At 40.4% G+C, this 19,558-nt stretch overlaps 1 protein-coding gene across 1 annotated transcript in view; it reads left to right on the top strand.

The window, feature by feature from the left end:
- The window catches only part of adamts17 (ADAM metallopeptidase with thrombospondin type 1 motif, 17), a 113,554-nt gene that overhangs the window by 51,966 nt on the left and 42,030 nt on the right, over positions 1-19,558 (top strand). The window contains exons 8-10 of the mRNA XM_073464567.1: positions 4,278-4,383; positions 12,541-12,681; positions 13,271-13,421. Coding sequence (XP_073320668.1) covers positions 4,278-4,383; positions 12,541-12,681; positions 13,271-13,421 — 398 coding nt within the window. The remainder of the gene's footprint in view (positions 1-4,277; positions 4,384-12,540; positions 12,682-13,270; positions 13,422-19,558) is intronic.

Here is a 19,558-nt window from a genome sequence, read left to right on the forward strand (position 1 = left end):
CATCCAAAAAAGTCACCATTTTTCCCTGAATCATTACTGCTTTGACGTCGCAATAAAAAGTTTATTTATATTAGAAATCCCTAAATAGGTCATGATACAGGATGTAGATGCTTTTTTTTTTTTCATTTTGTTTTCCAACCAAGAATCTCTACGTTTTAGGCTACATGGGAACAAGGGAGTGACACAGGCTGACTGATGGAACATATTTAAAGAAAGAAACCTTGTTCTCATATATCAGCAAACTGATGGAAGTCTAACCTTAAAAAGCCACAGTGAAGCAGAACAGGACTGGAGGCAATGATGGTGGGGTGGTGGATGGGCCTGGGATAAAAGTAATATTTGTAGCAGCATCCTATTTCCTGTGTTTGCTTTACTGGAGCAGAGATGTAACTGAAAGATTAGGGGGTTGGTGGGATGTTGATGTTGAACAAGGCCCTGATGACAGGAAACTTTATGGAGTAGCTGCTGACTGGTGGGAGGTGACGCTGCACAAATCATCTGATCACACCCTCTGTGTGTGTGTGTGTGTGTGTGTGTGTGTGTGTGTGTGTTCGCACTGAAAAGTTATACAGCCAAAGTAACAAATAGGACAACTACATTTGTAGACATATATGATTAATAGCTAATTTTAGTTAACACCACAGATGTATTATAAGAAGATAGTAGATTACATGATTGTTTCCCTTCATTCCAATGACTGCTGCATACACCAAAAGTTTTCTCACTTTCTGGTTACTGAACCTCAGTGCTCTTGATTTCTGTTCCATTGGGGTGTGAATGTGTGTGAATGGCTGAGCATAGAAATACTGCGGGCTGCTTTGGAAAAGGAAGGGCTATATCACTCATGATGAGCAGGTTGGTGCCTTCCATGGTAGCCTCTGCTATCCATGTATGAATGTGTGTGTGAATGGGTGAATGTGACAAGCGTTGTAGACCACTTTGAGTATTTTTTGTGGACAGTTTAAAACTTTAAATGAAAGTGCATTTAACGTTTTAAACTGTCCACAAAAATAAAATCTTTTTAACAATACTTTTTGCATTTAAATATATCGCAAGGGGCAAACTACATATTCATACTGTTAGACATTGTTAGACAACACTAATCTTAAACATAAAACAATGTACAACACCTTCAACTATAGTGTAGTCCAGTCTTACAATGTAGTTTGATTAAACATCAATCTGACAGCATCAACAAAAGTGTAGGGTAGAATTCATGACTATGGAGTGTTTGCCTGCATTAGACTGTATGGGTGTACCACTACAGTGTATTTGCACATGAATTCTTGTATCTGTTTGTGTCTGTTCACGTTTGGGTGTGTGCAAAGTTTGTCAGTGTATGCATGTGCGTAGTACTCCTTTTATATAAATATTTGTGTATATACATGTGCAAATGTGTGCGTACTGTACATTTGTGTGTAGAATCTGTATATGTGGGTGGTGTGTTTATAGGTGGGGTGTTAGTGTGACATAGAGGCCGGTGGGGTCAGTTTGCGGTGAACAAGTATTTATATGTGATTTATTTGCAAGCATGTGTGCATATTTGTGTGTGTGTGTGTGTGTGTGTGTGAGAGGGTGAACAAAGCATCTCTTCCAGGCTGACTCAGGCCTGTGTTGTCAGCACTCGGGGCTTCGACTGTCCAGGATTCAGTGGCTCAATGGAAAGCCCTTCATGTTGTAACGGCTAATTAGCGCAAAATAAATGGCTGGCCGAAGCTGCTTGTGGGCAGCGCAGTGCTGTGAGTCCAGAGGCCTGATGAGGCTTTGTGGCTCTTTTGAGGCTGTCTGGCTGGATGTGCCGCCAGCTATCTGAGCCAACACATCACTGTTTGATCAGCCAGCTAGCCCCTAACACCAGGTCAAAACCCAGCGCTGATAACCACAGCGCTGTGGATCGCAGCTCTTTGTCCGGGGGCTTTAGTCTCAGAAGTGCTGGCTTCAACGGATCTTTGATGCTGCAGAAAATCTCAGCCACACCTCTGACCTCACTGTGGAGCTTCACCACCCAGCTTTGCTTTATTCACGTGGGCTTTATAGAGCCGGTATGGTAAAGGCCTGCTTAGTACTAGCACCTAGTGTCATTTGAAGGGAATCTGACCAGCTAATGAGGACCTCCATCCATGGACCAAACATGGCAGGATATTCTTTCCAATGAAAGTTGCTGGCTCAGCACTGCAAGTGCAACATTTTCATTGCTTCCAACTTCTGTGTGTCTGACTGCTTGTAGTCATAACTGACACCAAAATAATATTTGAGTTAGTTGCTTTTAACCCAGTTAACTAAGTCTGCTTCCTACTTAATGGAACAGTTCAGAGAAGGCAAAAGTATTGCACAGATTATGTTTACTGGCTGCTTTTGTTATGGTCCATGGAGTGCTGCATTTTTTACGGTATAGAAGCTGTATGGGAGTTGGTCGGGGGAACGTTGTTTGTACCAAACCACCATCAGACCACCATCTTAAGGTTATCGAGGTTATATCACGGCTCTGTGTTGGAATGGTTCAAACGCAAGTGGGGCCCATTTTGTTTCAGTTAGTAAATTGATGCCTTTCAGTCGTATATGAGTTAACTGTTTTAATAATAGTTGACTTAAGTTATGTTGTCCTCGTACTGACAGTTTCTCACTTAGTTGCAGGATCGGAATGAGTCCCTTGGTAGTGTACACCACTGTTCCCATTTGTATGATTCAGCACATTAAGACTATAAAGACATGCAAAAGACACACAATTCTTGGATAGAGATTGTGATTGTGTAGGCAGTGGGATGCAGGACGATGTTATGACATTAGGCTTCTCACCCTGCCTTCACAGGTGTGGCACAGGTTCATACACTTTTGACTGTGGTCAAATGACATATTTGAAAAACTTATTTTTTTTCAACTTTTTTTCAACTTAAATAACTTACATATTTGAATACAGAGACCTTGACACTCTTATGTTCCTTCATACACAAATATCTGTTAGGACAAAACTGGTGTAAATACAGGCATAGTATCCTGAAAATGTATTTTTAATTTTTTGCTTGTTTAAGCATCACATATGTTTAGTAGAAACTGAATCAGCAGTTACAAGCAAGAAACTGGATATTTCAGACTGATTGCTCACACGAGAAAAAGAAAAAAAGCATAAAAATGCAAATACAGAGATGATCATCAGAGTCTAGTGTATGAACAATTGCTACTATATGGTAAAATAGAAGAAAGTCATTCTTAAAGGAACAAGTTTATTGTTAAGTACTCAGCTGTTATTCCTTGACACAATCTCTCCCCGTATATCTCTCATTGCCACTGTTAAAGATTAAAGCAGCCGTTTAAACAATCTTTTAAATATAAACTTTCTGCATGTGAAAACAAAGAAATGAATACTTCTGACCTGCTTTATTTGAATAAATATATCAAGGTTGCTTTCCTATAATTGTCTCAGATCATAGACATTATGCACACATAATTGCAGCCTCTGACAAAGCATGCATGGTTGTAAAATGGCAAACTAGTGAAGAGGGAAAATAACACACGTCCAAATCCAGGCCAACATCTGTTTTCATTAACCCATAATGTTTCCATTGAAGGGCGCTGTAGCCTGAGCCCAGTCCAATACAAAATCACCATGTTTGGATTTTACTAAATGGGTCCATTCTGCACAATATTGTAGCTATAGACAATGAGAGAGCAATGCATTTAATGTATTTATCCCGTGGTGTCCAGTCATTTCAAATGGTGCATGATGTCCACACATTTACAGAAACAACCAAGCCATCGAACTGAGATTTAATATCACCCACTTTCAATTATTATTATGTCTTTAAATACTCAATTGTTTTACTAATATAGGTAACCGAATAACAATATTTTTTATTCCAATTTCCAAGAAAAACAAGTAGTTTCTGTATAAAAGTACCAAACCAAGTGGGAAAGCATAGGGTACAGCAAAAAACGATTTTAGAGATTCACAGGCAGCAAAACACAAGTAGTTAAAGAAACACAGCAATATGGCACAGTGACCAAATAACCACACATAGTCACACAGCTGGCAGGCAACTACACAGCCTCATAGAGCCACAGCAGCTTGTTCCCATTGTTTTCCTGGTTGTCAGTTGAGGTATAGTGTGTTATCTGCAGGGCTATCTGCAGCCTAGAAATGGAGGTGAAAGGAGCGATAACCTTGATCTTCTCATGTGACCTTGGGTTTGTTGAAGTGTGTAAGTTTACACTGAATGTATTACCCAGAGTTGTACATGTTATTTATGAAACTTATGTCATGTCATGTCACTGTGTTGCAGGTATTGCTTATTTGGGTGGTATCTGCAGTGCCAAGAGGAAGTGTGTGCTAGCAGAGGACAATGGACTTAATCTGGCCTTCACCATCGCTCACGAGCTGGGACACAAGTAGGTTTTAATGCAGTCAAGTTTCAGACAGGTCTATCTTGAAAATGTATCATGTTATTATGGGCGGCTGTGGCTCAGGAGTTATAGTGGTCATCCTCTAACCGACAGGTTGGTGGTTCAATCCTTAGCCCCTGCAGTCAACATGTTGCAATGTCCTTGGGCAAGATACTGCAAGTCTTTAACCTCAACAACAATAAAACAACTCTCTGCAGTAGCTTAACAGTAACACGTTACAGCTAATCCAAATCACGAGCAAAAATCTAATTTATTGTTGGCTCACACATTGTGTATCTACCAATTGGAATTCTGTTCCTACTTTGAGATATCAGACACACTAACAGGGGTCATGTAAGAGACCAAAGTTGAGTTCAGTACAGACCTTGTTACACCTCCACTATGTCCACAAACAAACCCAGCACTCTGAAAAACCTATGGCTATGTGACCAGCATGGAGTGACGGTGGAACACCTTGAAGTTGCTTTTTTCAAAGTTGAGAGTCTCACTCAAGGATAACAAGCAAGCTGTGTTAGGATATTATGTGCTGGAGAGGTTTTCTGTGTCTTTTGTCCACAAACAGTCAGTGGACGAGTTGCCTGACTGATGTTTGCTGTGACAACAAGCTCTCTCTCTCGACATGACACATCAGACAGATTGATTTCCAAACTTACCAGGAACTCCAGTTTCTCTTCTTTTCATCCTGACCCTCTCCTCTTGGAATTATCACAAATGAAACATTGTCTATTCAAGCTTTCTCATGGTGCCCACAAAAAATATACCATGATATGAATTTTAGGTCAAACAGATAGGCAGGCAAAAAATGTTAATCAATTGTTAAACAAAAATAGACAGAACTAGGCTAGCTGTTTCCCCGAGTTTCCAGTCGTAGTTAACCAACTGGCTGTAGTTGTAGTTTACATGAGAGGAATCTATCTGAACATCAGGCTATCTGCCAAAAACCGAACAGAGAAATTTTTACAATTTATACATTTTCTCTCTTATTGTTGCTGCTACAAACATCTGGATGTGACATCACTGTCATCAACATTTTGGTAACATTATATTATCACTGAAATATCACTGAATAAGATGAAATAATATCCACCAAACTGAAGTATTCATTTTATTAATTTTCTGACAGCAGACAGTGACAAAACTGTAGCTAGCTAGTGGTTAGCTGTTGCTAGTTGGTGTTTGAAGACAAATTGGGATGGTTAGCGTGGTTGGTGATGGTTGTGTTAGTGGGAATCTCCTGAATGTGCGTTCGTAAATTTGTGCTCGATATCTTGGAAGTTGAAAGCAGAGTCATTGCTGCATACTGCATACTGACATTTTCACTACTGGACATTTTTTAGCAGAAGTCAAACACACACATTTATGACAGCGAAAGTTAGCTTTCTCATTTAGAAATTATAGTGACAAGACATTTAAACTCTTTCATGTTTAATTATATGATTTATTGATAAAAATGGTCTCTTGACTTGGTAGATGAACAGATATTATATATTAACATACAAAAGATTTGCAGTAGGGTAACAAAAGTGACTGAGATGTCCATAGGAGCCAAAATTAGCTGATTATTTCTTTGCTGTGTGGCAGTAACATGTCTGTTTAAGCAGGAAACATGCTGTCCACACATAAAACCCTCATTGACAGCCCAGTTATACACAGCTAATGCCAACCTGATGATCATGCCAAAATGTTTGAACCTTTGTAGCAGCTTTGTGACTGTGCCAGGCCCCTCAGGTGTTATTACAGTTTTCATGAAGGAGCTCTGCTCCAGCTTTGGGGGCCAGGAAAGGTAACAAGCTGGCACACACTGTGTCCGACTGCTGCCAATGTACATGCACATTAGTAGTCAAGGATGAACCAAGGCCAAAAAAGTGCTGACAAACCCAAAGTAAAGCAGACAAACAACAAGCCATTTACTAAACCGAGGATAAAGCAAAACAGCCTGAATAAAGAAGCTGCTCTGTAGTCTGGTGGTACAGCAGCGGATACTTCTGTATCTTTTGTCAAACAGCAGGAGGGTGAACAGACTGTGGCTGGGATGGGTGTTGTCTTTTAGTATTTTTTGTGCTCTGTGCAGACTCCTTTCCTCAACGACCATCAAATTTTGTTGCATAACTGTGGGAAAACGCAGAGTGGATTGAGAGCAGATAGTTCTTTTATAGGCCTTTGAGTACCAGTGGGATATTTTGGGCCAGAATCAATACAAATTTAGACAAATCAATGACAATGTTCCTATTTTTAAGCATCCATAATTTTGACAGTACAGCCTATGGTGCAAGAGTCAAACAGACCTAAAAACTTAGAGATAAGATGCCTGGAGTCAGGAGGGTTCTTTAAGGCATCAAAAAAATAATGCTTCCCCGGAAGGGTTCCAAAGATGAATCTTGTCGAATCTTGGACTAGACACATTTGTAAATATTGAAAAAGATGTGAGTGAGGCTGCTCAAATTTTTCTTTTAGCAGACTAAATGGTACAATCTTCCAAGTGCATACAGGTCCTCAATAGAGATTAAGACCACATTTACACATAGCCGGGTATTTACAGAAACAAATGTTTCTTCCCCTCTGTTTTCAAAAATAACGTCGTACACACAAGATCGTTTTCAAAAAAGTTTTCGTTTACATGAACCCGCATAAATACGCCATCGAGCGCCATCATAACTATGCCAAACCTGTAGGCGGCAGTGTAACGAGAAGGATAAAGCCATGCAAGCCAATCAGAATCCTCAAAATCAACAACAACAACGAATAACACGAGCGATGTCCTGTTCCTTTCAAAATAGTAAATATGGCGCGAGGTTCATTTGTTTGGACTTGGGAGTGAAAGCTGTAGAAAAACTGCTGACCTCCGTGCACTTCTTCGTCTCTGCTCCTCGATATAGTAGAGCAGACCAAAAGCGTTTGCATAAACGTAAAAATGAGCACTACCTTAACAGCATCCTTGATCAGTAAGCAAACAAACTGTAAACATAGGACGCTCACATGACGTGATGCATTTTTTGTCGCATACTGTGACGAAATATGAAACAAATATATATTTGAAATGTATTGCAAGAATAGTTGGCAACAGAATTAGCCTCCATATGTAGCCACAAGGGGTCTCCAGAGGACATGCTATCCACAGCGGGATGTTGCCAGAGCATTGGAACCCTAATAGCAGCCCAATAGTAGTGTCTGAATGCAGGTAAAAAACAATCCAGAGTACAGCTTTTGCACACCTGTGGATCGACAAGTGCGTAGATGACCAAGGGCCGACAAAATCAGGAAAAAGACTCCCGCGCACTGTCCACTTCACTTGTAATTAAGTTGGATGACAACAACATTTCGGTACTCAGACCTTCATCAGGTTATCTTACAAGACAATGGTGGAGACTATCTTAAGTAGGGTTGTAGACTCGTGGACCAATCAGGCCACATCGCAGACAGACATCCCTCAAATTCCATCACAAACACAGCTGGACCAACAAATCTACACCACAATCAGACAGCAGAAACAACAGAACAGGAGAACAGTGCTGCAGGATCACTGTCACATCATTGCACCAGCCAATGTTGATGATATAAAAATAGATTCCCCCACCTTTCACTTTGCCGGAGAGTTCTGTGTCACGATCTGCTTAGAAGAGTTGGAAGCCTTCCAGCTGCAGCCCAGAGTCTGGTTTCGATCCACACAGCCACGTCTGTGTGAAACACAGAACGGAAGATGAAGAAAAGTCTCTGTTTTTCACCAGTAGCTGCAGTTCGTCCAGTTTATTGCAGTGAGCACACGTTGGACAGAAGTATTCCAGGTAGTAAAGTCCAGTGCCCGCACTTGCGGAGACATACAAGCACTCATACAACACATCTTCCTGTCCTACGGCGGGTAACTGCATGAACAAAAGTGAGCGCACCTTTGACCAGAATGTCCAATAATTCCACTGTTGAACAGAAAAAAGTCAGAAACAAGTCAGCTGAAGTTATTCCCCTGATGTTAATGAGCTCCTCTGGTGAAAGAGCTCCGGGTATCGCAGCAGAAGACAGAGTTTGTGAACAAAACAAGACAATACGATGCACACCAATGCACCGAGGCAGCCGTCCATGGCGCCATCTTGCAAGAAAATCTGTTAAGGATAAAACCCTGCATTGGTAAGTTTGGGTAATGTAAGGGGGTCAAAGAAATCATTCAAGTCAGAACCGCCATTTGGTCATTTATCTTATGAAGGTTAGTTAACAGGATGCCCGACTTCGATCTGATGCAATTCATTGATCTTTAAGGCCTGGATCAATAAATATTGAGTATGGTTCACGGAAATTAATTGATTACACCAGAGATCAAAATGTACCTGCTTTAAAGGTCTGTGGTCATGAAGGTAGATTAAAATCGAATATTTTTCATGGGCCACGCCATAGGCTTTAGAAGTGAATGACAATTTATAAACCTGTGATATCCAGCTGCACCTAAATTAACATTGCTCAGTTGCTTTGCTATGGGTTTCCTGCTGAAGAACCATGTCTGCAGAAAGAGATTTAAGATGTCTGAAGACTTTGTCTCTTTTGACAGAGTGACCAAGCCCTTTGACATTCCATGAAACTATTGCAACATTCCTGCCTCTAGTCTCACTCTACTATGTGACCTCTGTATACATAAGATATATTATTTCGGTTGAGTACAAAGATAGCAAACAAAGTCAAATGAATGGCAGCCTTTAAAAAAAATTCCAAAAAGAAATGAACAAGATGAACATACCTGAACCATAAGTAAGAACATACTTAGCCTAGGGCTAAGGATAGTCCTGGGCTAAGAATATGCTGTGTGAAAAGCCCTCAACCCTCCTATCCTCTCTCCTCAGAGGTTCGAAACATAGGCTGTGTAATACTGTTAAGCAAATGATAGCACAGTTGGGGAGAAGTTGTACAATATCCACATCTGAAACTGAACATTCCTATAAAAAACTAATTCAAAAGTCTACACTGTAACAATCATATGTGAAATAATTTCTGCAGTCAAGTGGCAGTGTGGCATGAGATGATGTTAAACTGCATTTAGCAGACAATTCATTCACACAGGCACACAGACACAGTATAAACAGGCTGAACAGTTTTAACACATTCTACTTCCCTTTGCGTGTGTTCATCCCTTCCAAGAACGAGTAGCCTGCATTGCATCCCCGAAACGAGTGGCATTGAGCCATCACCTCACTGATGTTGTCCAGAAAAATCCAGACGTTGCTTCCCTTGTATTCCATGGGCTGTAGTCTGCTGCAGGGCAGGATCATCTCTTTCACTTCTAATGATCCAATGATGGATGGGTGCCAGGATAGTGAGTGGCTTGGAACCGTCTCCTTGCTCCTGGTTAACCATACAGGCCCATAAATCAGCCTGTGAACTGAACGTTGATCTCAAAAGCATCAAAGTGTTAATGCCACGTAGGACTCTCTTGCACAGAGAGGCCTGTTAGCTGCGCTTTTGCTAACATCCACGCTGGTATCGTCGGCTTGACAGTCGGTGGATTTGGCTTTGTTGTAGGCATTTGCTCTTGCAGTCTCCTGTGTACTTGGTTTGAATGAAGAGAGTAAACATGCACTAAGTGCACACAGTACACAGTATGACAATAGTGTTGTCGGGGTAGCAGAGACGAGCACTAATCAAACATGTCTACACCATTTGCATGTGCACTGGCGCCCTCTGGGTGGGTTTTTCTGATGTTGGGCAATAAATTATTCTCTTTGGAATATTGCAAGATTGTTGAATTCCTCCAGATATTAATTTAAATTATTGTTTGAAATCCAGCAAATGATGTTGGTGCCGTCCACAGTCTTCACAAGAGTTCTGTCCATGTTGGGAATTGCAGTCATGGGTGTGCAGTGTGAACAAGATGAGCTGAGCACACAGCCCTGGGGGGCACCTATGTTCAGCACTAGAGTGGAGGAGATGTGACTGCTAATCTGAACTATCTGGTCCAATATCCAATTGCAGATTGTGGAACTCAATCCCAGGTTTATAAGTTTTCCAGTTGGTTTCATGGTGCAGATTTCTGAGCAGAAATTAACCACCAGCATTATGTAGTTATTTATGTAGTATTTTCAAGGATCTGTTGGTTGTGAATGCATACTGGTGAGGGTCCAAGATGGCTAGGATATTGTTGTTAATGTGGAGAACCAGTTTCTTCCCAGAACAGTGCTACTTGCCACAGGGTGGTAGTTTTAAAGACCAGACACTGCAGACTTTCTAGGTACAGGGATGATGGAAGCTGTCTTGTTTATTCCAGTTCTCTGGTGTCACAAGTTAACAAAGATGGGTATTGCTAATAGCCTACCATTAGACTATTGTTTAGACGTTTATGGATAATGGCGAACAGGTAGAAACAGGACAAGAAAGATACATCTTGTACCACAGTATTACAATTATTATTATCACTCATCTTTTAATGAGGAAACACCAAAGTACATGGAGTAGGAAACAAGAAAAAAAAAAACACACCACGATTTAAACTAGTTTTCACTTTCTGTTGTAAAAATCTTTTTGCTCGTGCGGATGCAATCCTGAATTAAACCTGATTACATTCCACTCAAAAAAAGCAAATGCACCAGAGTTTGTATTGAACCAGACTTTTAATATCTGTTTCAACATGGCAGGACTGATTGCTGATCATCTGAGGTTGGGCAATGAGGCAAGCTTTTGCACAAAGATTTATATGGTTGTGTGAATATTAATATGAAAATAGTGGAAACACTGATAAATCTGTATTTGGTTACATCCCTAGCTATGACGTGTTTTCATTAATTTAATCTTCATACAGACATAACATTCCATGGTGGATATTTGGTGCTGTGTTGTGTGATCAGTTAGGATAAACAGCATATATTCAATCTTTAGTGGACTGTTTAAGAGAATGGGGCTTGTCTGGTCTGGCCTGAATGGTCCTGGTCGTGTTGGATGGTTCTCAGACACTGCTCTATTCCCTCTGCTTTGAAGGTGCTGCACTGTCCTCTGCAGTGGATGAGGACAAGTGTGAGCCCTGAAATGTAATTCTATATTGCTCTTGTTTCAACCAGGGGAAAAGAGTCTGCACTTGTAATTTATTAGTTTCTGACTCTGTGCCTAGAGTTCAGACTAGGATGTTGTTTTTAATTTGCAAATGTAGGTCATGGCTTTGGGTGGAAACACACGCACACGCACACGCACGCACGCGCGCGCACACACACACACACACCAACACACCAACACACAGTTACTGTGTCCAAGTGAAGTCCACCCTGTTTCAGCACACACTCCATCCTCTGTTGATCTCTGTTTGTGTCTCTCACACAGACATGCATTGTGTGTGCACAGATGCACTGTGGGTAAGAGATCCTTCCTGTCAGCGCTTCCCTAAGGCTCTGCTCTATCAATATGTTGCAGGTGTGTTACAATAAAACATGCTGCTGGTTAAAGGAAATTCACTGTACTCCATTGGTTTTCCATGTGTGTTCTGTCGCTGTGTGCTTACAGTTTAGTTTTTTGTAACAATTCTACACACTGTTTAAATTCTCACATCGTTCCCTTCATTTTCTCTGAGTATGGTACAGTACAAGAACGCCTTGTTGCTCTCACACAGAATTGAAATGTACAGTTTAATGACATTATCTTCAGTCGACCCAGTGATCCACTGAGGTGTTTGAAGAGAGTTACACTGCTTTTCTATATTTTTCCCCTCATAATTGTGTTACTTACACTCTAGTTAATTATGTAAAAGAACAAAAAAATCATCTGACACCAGACAATCATTGACATATTCAAAGGGGCAAACTATCCAGAGGATTCACAATAAGAACTGAGTGATTTGTATCATGGTACTGATCCAACAAGCCTGTTTGCAAGATTTATTGTTCATTTCTCCTTCTTAGGGACACTGTTTCTGTTTCTTCACATATGCATAACAATGTAGTGTGCTGATACAGAGTTTGTTTACATACAAGGAGGTGAAAATGATTAATATTTTAGACAAGAAACGGTGCAGGAGAGTGTGATACCAAGTAAAACAAAGCTGGACTGCAGGAGAATTTGATAAAAACACACACCTCACTCATAACGTGCATATGCTGATCTTACCATAATGGACTCTGTCAAAGCTCCCATGGTAAGCATAAGCATGGTACACACTGTCTGATATCCATGTCTTGTCTTCAGTATGGGAATGAGCCATGATGATGACCACGCCACCTGCACTGGTCACTCTCACATCATGTCAGGTGAATGGGTAAAAGGAAGAAACCCCAGCGACTTGTCATGGTCCTCCTGCAGCCGTGATGATCTCGAGAACTTCCTAAGGTGAGACTGTTCTTACTCACATGTTGTACAATGAACTGTATGAAACTGTTGTTTTCCTCCCTGTGGTGTGTGGAAGGACAATAACAATTTCTGTACTGAGATTTTTTATTTTTTATTTATTATTTTAATTTGTAAATATGCTCCTACATTATGTGAAATCTTGCATTTAGCTATTTGTGAGATTTGTCCTGTGATACTCCTATGAAACCTGACATATTATAAGAAAAAAATACATTATCAAGTAAATAATCATGTCATAAATTAATTGAGATGTAAAAATATGATGTGAGATGTGTAAAATATTTTGTAAAACTTTTCTACACACATTTCTGAAAAGTTATATACAGTATGTACTGTATCTCTACAGAATATCGAGCCACTCTAAGTTGCCCCTCACACATATGAAGAAGTCTTAATTCATACGTTATACCCTCAGATGTCACCATGATTTTTAAAATAACAACTAACATTGTTCAGATCATATCCATTGTTTAATACCAAGTCTCTTTTGGATTCAGATTTGACAATGAAAAGAAAACTCTTGGAAATAAAACAGTATGAATCCTACTCTTGGGTGCCTTTCAAACAGGTCCAAAGCCAGTGCCTGCCTACTGCACACAGACCCCAGGAGCCGTTACCAGGTCCGCCTTCCTCCTAAGCTGCCAGGCATGCACTACAGTGTGGATGAACAGTGCCAGATTCTGTTTGGAACCAATGCCACTTTCTGCAATGACATGGAGGTAAAATATTCCAGTATTTTAAATGTCACATTTTATTTATTTATTTATTTTTCAGAACTTTTTTTTTTTGTCTAACCTACCCTAAACACCCAAGAGATCCATTGATACTTTGAATGTTTACAAGTAGAGTTACTCAAAAATCAAATAAAAAAGGACAGAAGCAGATATGCTGGCTTGGAGCGCCAAAAAATCAACTGTTGTCCTAAAATATGCATCAATTTACCAATTACTGGCTAAAACTGAAGAAGGAATTCTACAAAGATTAAAGTAAGAAGAATCTAATCAAAGATGTCAAGTTTATAACAATGTGGGGCTGACTCCTGGTAAATAACCTTTGACCTCTTTCCCAGTGGATGCTAGGAGTGGTTTTGGTCTGGTGTTCAGACAGATGATGTTGTCTGCCTCTTTTTATTATTCAGTCTCTTATCCACGGTCCTTGGTGTTTCCCACAGCTGTCACTTTTGATGTCATGATGATGTCATACACCACCGCAATCTCTCTCAGTATGGGGCCTGTCTTTAGGGCGTACCAGCAGAGCTCAACTTGTTGAATGGTTTGTGGTAAGTTCTGACTGCTTGTGACTTGGAGACTCTGGTTAGATGTTCTGACAGTTCAGTCATGTAAGGGAGTCTCACTGGAACACTGCTGTGGGTCCTCCTTGATTTGGCAGTTGTTGTGGGATTTTCAGCATCCACTCCTTGTACCAGTTGGTCCTGAGTACCCCCCCGGACCTACTGCAGACATTGTGTTCTGTCTCCTGACCACTGTTCCATAATGTGGTTAGTGCTGAAACTTCAGATAAATATACAGGTCTGTGTGCGTACACTTTCTGTAGGGTCTAGTTGTGCTCTCAGTCGCAAACAGGACAATATGTGATGCAATAAATTCAAGCAAATAGTTTTACCATCCTCCTCTGTCTGAAGACCGCTCTGGTCAGCTGCCTGTTGCAGCAGCTATGCGTAAGTTCTGTCTTAAGTTAGAGTGTAAAGTCCACACTAAACAATAAGTTGGAACTACTTAGTTTGATACTAAAACTATGTTGTTGTTTGGTTGCGCCACAGAGGCGTAAGGTACATCTTATCAACTCTGTTGTAACATTCAATCTAACTAAAATATAGAATAGAATAGAATAGAATAGAATAGAATAGAATAGAATGAGTTTATTCTCCAGCCGGAGCAGGAAAATCGTCTCTGGTCTCACCCAGGAAAATACAAACACAAATATGTCCACAGGATTAAAAACAAAAACAAGAGACATCACATTAATAAAACAACGAAAGTAACTACGCATAGTGTTCAGCTTACACTCTCATATTTAAGTTTACTGTAATTGGTTGACTACTTGAATTGCATTTGGGATAAATGAGCCCTTGTAGATCCTTTTCTCTGCCAGAGGTATTCTGTATCGTCACCCTGAAGGGAGCAGCTCAAACTCAGTGTAGAGGGGGTGTGTTTTGTCATTTATGATGGACAGTGGCTTTCCTGTATACAACTGTGCTGTAAAGATCATCTAGCTGCTTCTGTTGGTTGCCTATTATCTTCCCCGCTGTCTTAACCCTCCTGTGGTGTTCGGGTCAAATCTGACCGATTTACAACTTCATAATATCATAAAAAATTTATTTTTCTCTGATTGCCTCAAGGCCTTATGATATCCTCCACACTAGGCATTTGAACATATAAAATTGTTGATCACCACTTTCATTGAATTTTGAGTGGTCTAATCAACTTTGTAACACCTGTGGTGTTCCCGGTCAAAAATGACCGGCACAGGAAATGAAAGGGTTAATACAAGATTATGTTCATCCAATAGATGGAAAACATCCCAGTGTACACCCACACATACACACACACACACACACACTCTCTCACACACACTCTCTCACAGAGAGAGAGAGAGAGAGAGAGAGAGAGAGAGAGATGACTATTCATGTTGATTTTCTGATGTTCTGTGAATTTGGTCTCTGGTTTGATTATTATTATAATTTTCAGTGTCTATTCTTTGGATATTCACTGCAGTCATTCATGTTCACCACTAGTTGGATACATTATTTACAGCATTAAAAGGTGTTAAATACAATTTGGTGATGATTATGAATGATGTTTTTTGTGTTAATGTAAGAGCAGTTAAACCAGACCAGTCAAATTTGACCGGGAACACCAAAATAAGGGGGGAGAAACTAACATGATACAAGGGTTAACAATCCCTTTTAGCTTGTTTCTATTTTCCAAGGTCAGGTACCTGTACCAAACTGAGATGATAAAAACAAGAACGCTCTCTAGCAGACTGACACATAAGACTTACACACTTTACATATAAAATCCAAATTGTCTGTAAACTCAGGTTATCATCTATATATGTACCCAGATACTTAGAACAATTAACAGTCTCCATAGTTTGGTCCCACAGTATCGTGATGGGAGTGGGTCTGCTTGGTTTAAAAATGAGTTCCTTTGTTTTTCCAACATTAATGAACAGTGGGCTTGACCATTGTTCTAACTTAAAAACTTATTTTTTATGGAAAAGACCCACTGAAGCCATGTCATCAGCGTATTTGAATAATTTAAAATTACTGTTTGCAATGTCATTTGATTTGTATACACAGAAAATATTAATGGAGATAAAACACAGCCCTGCGAGGCTCCGTCTATAAAATGATCTCATCACAGAGTGCTACTTTAACACAGACTCTCTGTGAGCTGTCGGTAAAAAAATGTACTGGAGTACATTCATACGCATTGTGTTAAACGTGGAACTAAAATCAATGTTAGTAAATGTTAGTCTTTTGTAGGACGATGGCAACCATGTTGACCATAGTGAGTGTGGCATCCTCTGTCCCTCTATGAGTTTTATAAGCAAACTATCATGGATCCAGATGTTGTACTATGGATGAAATGAGATATTTACTGACAACCCACTCCTGTATCCTGTTGTTTTTTAGGCACATTGTGCTCAGTCCCTACCATGCTTGTTTGGGGTTCCCTGCACAGAACTGGTTCTCTAATTTATTTTTTAAATCCATTTTGGCACTCTGAATCTTGGTCCTGAGCTGCCTTCTTTTGTCTTTGACACCTTCAGTATCACCCCTGATAAATATCACCTTTTTGTCATTGAGGCATCTTTTCAAGTCTTTTGTCAGCCAGTGGTGATGGTATTGATGAATACTTTCACTTCCTTGTTGTTGATTACAGATTCCTCACAGAATTGTATGTATGAAGTAATATAGTCTGTCAGGTCATGGGAATCTGTGCATGAGTCGAAAAACATATCCCAGTTTATAGCTTCAAAACAGCACCTTAGCTTGTCCTCACTTTCTCTGTCCCAGACTTGAGTTGTTTTAATGGTGAGTAGTTCCCTCTTCACTCGCTGTCTGTACTTTGGCAATAAGTGAATGACATTATGATCTGATTTGCCAATCGGAGGCCTGCATATTGACTTATACGTGTCCTCAATAACAAAGATCTAGAATTTGTGATGAGCAAGTTGGGTAGTTAACATATTGCCGCAGATTTGGGAGGTGTGCCGTTGAAGTAATGCGTTGAAATCCCCCAGAATGAATGCTGGCTGATCAGCTGAACATGTCAGTGAGCCGTTAAAACTTCCTTATTATTGGGTCCCGGAGCATAAAACGGTATAATAGTGAGCTGTCCAAATTCATGGAGTAAATAATCCATTGATATCCACGTTGCAGTCCTGCTTTACCCCATATCACTGAAAGAGATTAGACTATTGCGTCAAAAGTCCTCCTCGGATGCGAAGTGTCACATCATCCATCTTGCAGAGTGGTGCACAGAGAACAATCTACTGGTCAAAGTCAGCAAAACCAAGGAGCTGATTGGTGATTTTAGAAAAAAGGAGGCAAGGACACACACCGCTGTCTACATCAGTGGAGCTGTTGTGGAGCAGGTGAACAGTTATAGGTTCCTTGGAATTACCATCATTGAACCTATCTTGTACCTCTTTTCCACTGGTCAAAAATCCCACTTAAACCCACAAAGATCAGGCTTTTGTGTGCAATGGTAATGTGTAAACTGCATTTACACCCGGGTTAATTGACTCTGCAGTAGACACAGGTTTTTATCAGCTTGGCTTTGATCTAAATGTAAGACCCGGGTGAACACGCTGAATTCTGCTGCGCAAAGTGATGACGCATTATCAACATCCGATGGTGGCGCATAAATAAAGAAGGAATTTGGGATGTGGTCTATTCAAGGACGTTTTTTTACTGGAAACAGTGTTGGAGGTGGAGCCCCGTCAATCCATATGAAAGCTCGACTTCCCAGCTTAAAAAATAGCTGGATCGCTGATAGAGCTGGCTAACTTCCGGTTTAGTGCCTGGCTAACTTGGAAGGGGGATAAAATCGTGTGGCTCTTCTAGACTTTCCAAATGTTATTGGACCGAATGGCTCACATTATGATAGTGAAAGGAGTCATTTCACAGGGATTGTGACGCTCAAAAGAATTTATCTTCTGTTTCATCAGTTCCCCCTTAGTGAGCCTCGGGGTAGGACAATATCAGTCCCCAAGCTGTTTGCAATACCCCTATATGAGAGCAAAAACTCCAGGGAATAGATAATGGTTGGCGCATTGTCAGCATTGTCTGTGTGGTCTCTGGATATCAAAGTTAATAAAACTGCCAAAACAACATAGGCTGCCGGAAGGTTCATGATTATCGAGATAGTAGGCTGAACAAACAATAAAACAAATGGCAGGACAGCACTTAACACACTTTAAGACATACTTAAAACAATAAAAACAATAACACTGTAGAGAGCTGTTTGACACAGGGTCAGCAGCAAGGCAGCACCCCTGATGCTGTGATATTGTGCAGAAAATGACGTTTTTTACTTCCTGTGGCCAATCAGTAAAATGCTTACAGCTGAAAATAAATAATTTTATATTTGGCACTGTGCCCACACCATAACAACTATGTCAACAAAATTCATAGGGGTGGTATAGACTGGCCCCTGTAACTCACACACCAAAAGTGACCGGGTGGTGCTATTATCAAGGCAAAAACGTTTTTGCCCAATAACTCCCACATAATATGTCGCACAGTTTTAAACCTTATATCTACGTGCTCCCTGAATTCAGCTGAATTGTGTGATGTAGGCCATGCCCACTTTCGCGCTAAATTTCCATTTGCAAAATCGCCAAAAATGAAAAACGTACTTTTTCAAACTCCTCCTAGGCAATTTGACTGATTTGCACAAAACTTTGCATGTGGCATCTGTGGACACTCATGACAAAAAGTTATTAAAAGAATTTTGATAGTCCAAAAAACGCCCAAAATATGGACAAACTATTTCCTGCACATTGTGGACAAACAGACAGTCTTGCGTATCTTCAAGAAATACAGTCCCATTAACACACGGACATTCATACACAATAATCGGCAATGGGGCTGGGTAAGCAGCATGCCCCGACAGCAGCATGCCCCGACACGTGTGGACTGCGAGGGCCCGTTAATCACTGCTTGCAGTTTTAATTCTGTCCTGTTATTTATCAAACAACAAACGGTACATGAAATAGGAAAAAGCATGATGATAAGGTGATAATTATAGCCTCCAACCTTAATCTACAGCTAAAAAATCGATCAGTTGACCGATACTAAGTCCTGCCCCCCTTAGTAACTATTGCTAGGTCAGACAAGCTTGACAATAATGGTGAGGCCGGGCCTGTTGAGCAGGGTGCCACAGTGTTAATTAGATGCGATGAGATTCTGTGCGTCAGGTAATAAAGCTTTAAGAAGCCAACAGCAAGACCAACAGCATGCGGTGGAAGGATTTCATGATATTAAGTTTAATGAACATTAGGCTAACTGCTCTTGATGTAGCTAAAACTAACCATTACAGGTTATCTCACTTAAGATGTGACTTTATACATAGCAATGTACTTGTGGAGATTACGGCTTCAGTATAATGTGTCTTTACATTGTAATGTTACCTTTGAACAAACATAGGTGTGATTGCTGGTGTTGTTGATGTTCAGCTGATGGTGAGGCCTACTCACAGCCTAATCCACTCTTTTCATCAGACAAAATTTGTCTTTGGTTTTGGGAATGGAATAAACAGCACCTTCTACATGATTAGGGTAATAAGTGTTGCTTTTATAGGCAACGTGATTTTCTTCACAGTGT

The sequence above is a fragment of the Pagrus major genome, chromosome 4, assembly GCF_040436345.1.
Source record: "Pagrus major chromosome 4, Pma_NU_1.0".
Classification (NCBI taxonomy): domain Eukaryota; kingdom Metazoa; phylum Chordata; class Actinopteri; order Spariformes; family Sparidae; genus Pagrus; species Pagrus major.